At 43.1% G+C, this 7,190-nt stretch overlaps 1 protein-coding gene across 1 annotated transcript in view; it reads right to left on the reverse strand.

Moving 5' to 3' along the window:
• Positions 1-3,408: 3,408 nt before the first annotated feature.
• Positions 3,409-7,190, reverse strand: part of LOC133140536 (BMP/retinoic acid-inducible neural-specific protein 1-like) — a 128,961-nt gene continuing 125,179 nt past the window's right edge. The window contains exon 8 of the mRNA XM_061260543.1: positions 3,409-6,213. Coding sequence (XP_061116527.1) covers positions 5,073-6,213 — 1,141 coding nt within the window. The 3' untranslated portion in view covers positions 3,409-5,072. The remainder of the gene's footprint in view (positions 6,214-7,190) is intronic.

The following is a 7,190-nucleotide window of genomic DNA, read 5'->3' on the forward strand; positions in this document are numbered from 1 at the left end:
CCGCAGCTGAAAATATACAGAATGCAGACATGGTGAAGATATTCAGATGTTCACATGGTCACCAGAACTGAATGACTAATGGCATGAATCCATGGATCCATCCAGCCTTGTGTCAATGATGCAGGCAGGTGGTGGTGGTGGTGGTGTAATGGTGCGGGGAATGTTTTCTTGACGCACATTAACAGAAACTCTCCGTGTCCTGAATACCAAGAGAGCTCATTTCGTTCCGAACATTTCATGATGAATAAATAAAAAAATACTTCCAGATCAGCTTTGGTTTTCGTGTGTTCGTGTAAAGTCGAATTTCTTCCGTTTTCTTAAAAACTTGGTAAGAGTCACAATGCGAGACCCATACCATACGCATACAGTGACATGGTAATGGTGATCCACTGTGACATTGTGGAAGCTGTTGCTGACAAGAGACTACGAACTGGGCGGACTTACAGGACTCAGCCTCCATAACAGAGTGAAGAGGCATTCCGACCAGGTCGAGCTCATGCGTTCATCCATGCACAGGGCCGTTGTGAAGTTATTTGTGATTTTCTCTCTGAATATTGGCCCAACTCTCATTAATCTGTGTTTTAGTGTCTGAGATAGGGTCTGGGATAGTCAATAAGCAACCATAATCATAAACCACATTCTTCAGGAGAATGGATGTTAACGTCTGGTGGAAGCGGCCTCTTCCCCGCGTTCTGTTGGGCGAAGTTCACGGTGAGTTTACGTTTCGCCTCTTATTACTAATTGAGCACCATTTCAGTGCCGCGGTCCACCTTTTTGGATATTTTCAACAGGATAATGATGTGACAAAGAGCACATCACTTCCTGCTGGCTCCATGAACATGTGTGGTAGTGACTTCAGTGACTTCAGTGAGTTCAGTGACTCAGGGCGCAGTTCCCAGATCTCAAACTAAGACCACCTTTGAGGTGGAATGGAAGGTTTGCAGTGTGAATGAGTGGTCAAAAAATCCACAGGAACCGCATGATAATATTGAGCCAGCATGGACCAAAATCCCAATAAGCATCTTGCCATGAATAATTCAGGCTATTCTGGAGGCAAACAGGGTCCCACCTGGATAATAGGTAGATAAAGTTTGGAATCAACTGCCATTAAGTCCACTGCCATCAAGGGAAAGGCCCAGCCTGGGTTCCTTTTTTCTGTTCTTTTTCTGTGATATATGTTAATATGTTAATATGTTGGCAAAGACAATGACTAAGGCTATCATTTTACACAAAATGACATAACCTGCATGGAGCATGATATTGCCCTGAAAGGTACCCAAGAAAAAACAAAACTGCTTTTTTACATAGCTAATGAAAAATTCTGAAAAAAACTGTTCATTATGTATCTTTAAAGGTCAATGCACAAGAACATATATTTATATATGTAAAGTTATTTTAATGTAAAGTGCCTACATAATGAATTTTAACCATTTCATCAGACCATGCACTGCTCCCACACTGTGTCCTGTAACTAGGTCACTCCTCGAAGTGTTACATCAGACCCACTTCAGCATCTCACTGAATAGATGGCAGACATGTCATCAAACACTATTCTGCTTAGGGGAGGTGTTACGGGCAAAAATGTGTTTTCTGTTGCATGAGGGCAATGCAGTGCAGTAGAGGGATATGATATCAGATATGTGTAACACAAATATTGCCTTTTAAATGATACAACAAATTTTTTTATAAGTTAGTAGCTACACCTCACATCACAGTAAAAACACTGGCTAGTGTGGCGTAACAATATGATAGATGTTTTGCTTTTGCTTTTTCTGAAATGTGTCTTAAATTGGTACAACACCACACACAGCACTCTTCCCATAGAAAATGCAAGAAAATATAAATTCTGCAAACACAATCCATACTCACCTCACATAGTGATGTAGCTTGCTTTTTATTTTAATAGCTTAAATAATTGCTTTCTAAATATATATATTTTTTCATTTTAATTAATTATCTCCACTTGTTAATCATGAAACACAGTTTTTTCCCCATTAAGCCCACCATGCACCCATTAAGCATAGCTGATAAGAATGTTTGAAATACATGGCTATCTTGCAGTGAACTTATGGTACTGATACAACGTATAATTCTTAATAACCCAACAATCAATAGTTCCTACGAGGTGCCTGAAACATGTAAAAATGGCAGTTTGTGTCCGAGCGTGTTAGAGTCACCTTAATCAGGTAGACACAGCTATGGGCCTCTCAGCAGCCTGCTGTGATGGAGGAGGAAATGTAAAAAAATGTAATAAAACGGTTCCTTCTGCAAAGTTTATCTGCAAAAATAAATGTGGGTATATAGAGTACGTAAAAAATCTTGACCTTACATAGATGTTTTATAGTACATTATTTAAAAGCTTTTTTTTTTCTTATATTTTTGTATAATAATGATAATAATGATAATAACAGTCTCTACTGATTCAAACACATATATATATAGGTATTGTAGTTTCTAAAGCATTAAAGCATTAAGTCATTTACTGGTGTCTCTTAACTGGAGAAAACCCTTTTGCTCATGGTAATAGGTCATTTTTCAGAAAAAAGTGATAGCCACACTGAATATTTTGTTTCATAATGGACATGTGTAGTTGTGCATAATACCAGGACAGGAGGAAAACGCGGGGAGAGCTGCAACAGCACAGGAGGAGAACTGGCCTTGGCAGCTCTGCTGGCTGTGGTGGGGCTGTGGATCATGTTGGTCTGGTCAGCAGAAGCACATTTGAATATCAAAGGGGTAGTCACACTGCCTGTGGATTAAAAAGCGCAGACTCTCTGTCCGTTCACACTGCCCGTGGACTCCTCCGATAGCAGGGACCTCGGGATTAAAGAGCACACACTCTCGGCTCAACACTGCCCGGCTTACATCTAGTCCCCCCCCCCTGCTGTTGCCGGGCACTACAGTGCGGCATGAAACCCAGCCCATAGCTCCCTCCAAACCTCGCATCAATTCCACATGAAATGCACTAAATGGTGTTTTCTTCAAATTACTCAGTTTTAGCTTGCACATAAGCTATGATATTCACAACACCAATGCAAATGTAGTTTTTAATATATCATATCAACAACTTTTTGATATGTGTAGACATATTGTCTAGATATAGTGCTTGTCCTCAGTGGATAATTATCACCAGCTACTGAACGAATGTGTGCAGAAACACCAACACCAACCCATTAGCTCAAATGCACAGTGCAAAGAGAGCTACCGTACAGAAAATAAACTCTGTTGTCTAGTTCTACTTAAATTATTATTATAATTATTCGTTTTGTATGTAGTATGATGCAAACAGCATCACATTGGACATAAAAACGCAGAAGGCAGTTCACAATCATGGCATTATTTTCCGTCTGTTTTCCCAGCTGAAGCACTGATGGAGAGGGTCAATAATGAAGTGATCCAAAAATAATATAATGATATATGAACCTTTAATTCATTGTTTTTCACTTTACAACTTTTACACCCCTACCTTGTTGCAATATTTGAATTAATAACCTGCACTCTTTTCACAAGAGTTATTAACTGGGGTAGGTTGCATAAACAGTGTAAATTCCATGACTTATTGAAGTCAGACTTAGTTTAGTCTACAATCTCACTCCGGGCTTTCATAAACCTGTTTCATGAAACTGAATTTGAACTTGACCTTTGAATTATTGGTAAAAACGGAAGAAATAAAGACATGTGGAAGATATTTAATTTAAAGTGAGCATCTTTATTTAAAAAATGACATTTGGAGAAAGCCATTTTAACATGGCATTCCTCTTCTATCATATGAGGTATTTGATGGAACATTTGACAGAAGAGTGTGGCGAGACACTGGCTCTTCACAGCACACGTACTCCGCTTGCTGCAGCTACAATGACATGCCCTATATTACGGCTGCAGGTAGTTAGCAAATGTTAGCAAAATTAAGTGAACTACCCAATGATTTAAGCTCCAGTCATATTGACCAGAAATTCTATTTTTACCACCTAATCTGATTACTGTCCTTTCCTTCAAAAAAACGAAAAGCTATAGATAGTGCTATAGTTTGGCAGTTAACTAGCAAAGTAGCACGTGTCTATAAGGCCTGGTAACAGCAGCTAGCTAGTTAAAATATAAACCTTAGCTACTAACATACAGTGATTGTTTTCTCTTCAAACAATAGGCCAAGCAAGTAATGGATTGGTGTTCAAGTGGAACCCATTTCATAACATTAGATAATAAACATAAATGGGTTCACACCAGCATTTGTGAACGATCAGTTCCAGATCAGTACAAACAAATGTAGAAGTAGCAGAATACAGAAGCACGTTGAACATGTAACAGCAAGTAAAAGCAGGCAAGCAGAATTTAAATTGAAACAATGTTTCGGTTTGGAAACAACAACAAAATGCAAACAAAAACAGGACAAACAGGACAAAAGTTAAAAGGCTCAACACTTTGTAATGGAGAAATTCCTTTTGCATTCATCAGCTGCCTTATAATTAACACAGGACAGAAACATCTAACTTCAGTTACCCTGGGGATGAGTCGGCTACGTTTTGGTCTGGTATTTTGTCCGTCTATATTTTTATGCAACTGACTAATTTCTATTAGACTAGCCTTACAAGCGAAATAAATATAGGTTTATGCAACCGGCCCCTCTTCTAATTCTGATGTATTAGTCAGACTGAATAAAGCTTTAGCTTCAGGAATGGCAGTATTGATGTTGTTTGTTCTGCTGGGGTAAAGTCAAGGCCTCTTAGTCACAATTCAATGTTTAATTGTTCTTTATGTTCATTAAAGGAAAGGACAGACATGCTCGACAAGTATGGTACAGTCTTCTTGTTAAGGTTTAAAGTTAGTCCTTTTCTCCCATTAAAATTCTCTCTTTTTACATGTTTTTTCCATTTGTTTAATAATTACATTTACAAAGTTATTTTACATCAAAAAGGCAAAAAAGCAAAAACCAAGAAAGAAGGAAAAATATTATTTTTTTGAATTAAATAAATGAAAAAAAGAAATAGTCCATTGTCATAGTCATTGTTGTTGTTTTTCGTTGTGGCTGTGGCCATCGCCGTAGCTGTGGTTGTGGCTGTGGCTGCGGGCAGGCCTCAGCAGAGTTTGGTGGTCAGGTGGTCGGACTGTTTGAGGATCTCGGTGCTGTACATGTCCAGGGCGTGGTTGACGCGGATCATCTCGCTGTTGTTCAGCTTGAGCCGGTGCTTCAGCATGCAGGAGAAGAGGTCCAGCTGGGGCTTCCCGGGGGCCACGGGCGGCGCCAGGCGGTTGATCCGGTCCCTGATGTCCAGGAGGAGCAGCATGACGGAGGAGGAGGAGTAGAACTGCGTCCCCTGGGTGTAGGACTGGTTGACCTGCTGGACGGCGCTCCGCAGCAGGTCGGCGTTGAAGCGGAGGCTGTAGCCGAACACCTGCACGTCCGAGATCTTGATGTAGATCTGCCTCTTGCTGGGGTCGGACAGGTCCACCGGGCCCTGGCCCGTGTCGTTGCGCAGGGTGGTGGGCACCTTGGCCCGGCTGCGCAGGTAGATGTGCACCGTCTCGAAGAAGGTCTTCCAGCGGTTGCCCAGCAGCAGGGTCCAGTTGTAGCACTGGGTGTTCTGCAGACGGACCCTCTCCCAGCGCGGGTAGCCGTGCTCCCCGAAGGGCATGCTCCAGCCCTCCGAGTGGCTCCCGCTGAAGGGGTTGACGTAGACGAAGAACATGGGGTCCACGCTGCTGTTGCGCATCTGACAGATCTTCATGGACAGGCCGATGGCCATGTGCAGGTAGTCCATGCGGTTCTTGTTGCTCTTCAGCGTCAGCGACATCCTCTTCCTCCAGCGCGGGTCGAAGAAGGTGTCCAGGCGGATCTCGTTGCTGATGAAGGTGGTGTGCACGTACAGGCGCGAGTCCATCTTCTGCAGCAGGTACTTGAGCTCCAGGTCCTGGAAGTCCAGGTCGGTCTCGAAGCTGAGGAACTGCTCGCTGCGCTCGGAGTCCACGTTCTGCGGCTCGCAGCGGCCCCGGTACAGCTTGTAGCCCTTGTTGCAGGAGCCGCACAGCGAGATGTTGGCCAGGCTGCACATGGCGCAGCTGTTGTTGCCGCCGATGACGCAGGGGATGGGCCGCTGGCACAGCGCCACGCCCGTGTGGCACACGCACGTGCGCTGGCTCTCCAGGAAGGTGCCCCAGAAGCCGTTCTCGTTGCAGTACAGGAAGGACTGGACCCGGTTCAGCCACTGGAGCACGGTTCTGAGGGGGGGGGGAAAGACAGGAGACCCGTTTAGAATCAGCCCCGGGGTCAGGGGGGTGCCGCTGACCGCGCCGCCCGTTTTCACACCGGAGTCTGTGATTATTTCATCGCGTGTGCCTTTCAATACCGCGTCTGTATCCGTGGAAACGCTCATTCCCGTTCAGAATGCATCACCCCCCTCCGCCCCGGCCCTCCGATTCCTCCCCTGTCATCTTGACAGTCTCGTTAGATGAGGGTGAACACTTACGCACTTGTTTAAGACACAGTCACACCTCATTAAGGAGACAGGAATAGGACAAGGTCAACTTCACATGTAAATGAGTCTACTCAGCGCCGGCGAACCCACCCTGCCGACGGAAAGATACAGAAACTCAACAAGAAGTGTCTCATATTTCCGCCCTGTATTTCTATTTAAAGTGTACCTGTTCATTAACATTTTGGATTGCTTCAGGATGGTTATCATGCTGCCAGAATCCGACGCTTCAAGAAATGATTACACTGTGCAGTTCATAAGTACAGTATTTGGACAGTGGTACATGACATTGCATTACAGTTAGCAGACGCTTTTATCCAGAGTGACGAACAAAACTATTTTTTGTTTTTGTTTCATAATATTATCAGAAAAGAGCAAATAACATGCAGATTAATGATAGAACTGAACCTGACCAGGGCATTCTTTGGAGACATCTGGCTGTTGCTATAATAGTTATGTATATTATATAATAATGCATATGTGGATCAAAGTATGTGTCATAACAAAAGGGCGAGACGTGATCTGTAATGATCTGTTGTCGTATTCAGTCAGCGGGCTAATTCTGATATGAAGTCTGTGGATAAGCAGGCATAATCTTTCAGTGCTCTGCTCTGTTTGTTAAATCACTCGTCTGCATCTGCAATTACAGTGGCCTGCCATAACTGATGTAATGTAACCGTTCATTTAATTATGTTTTGTTGAATAAAAAAGTGTTCATTCTGG

The sequence above is a fragment of the Conger conger genome, chromosome 11, assembly GCF_963514075.1.
Source record: "Conger conger chromosome 11, fConCon1.1, whole genome shotgun sequence".
NCBI classification, from domain to species: domain Eukaryota; kingdom Metazoa; phylum Chordata; class Actinopteri; order Anguilliformes; family Congridae; genus Conger; species Conger conger.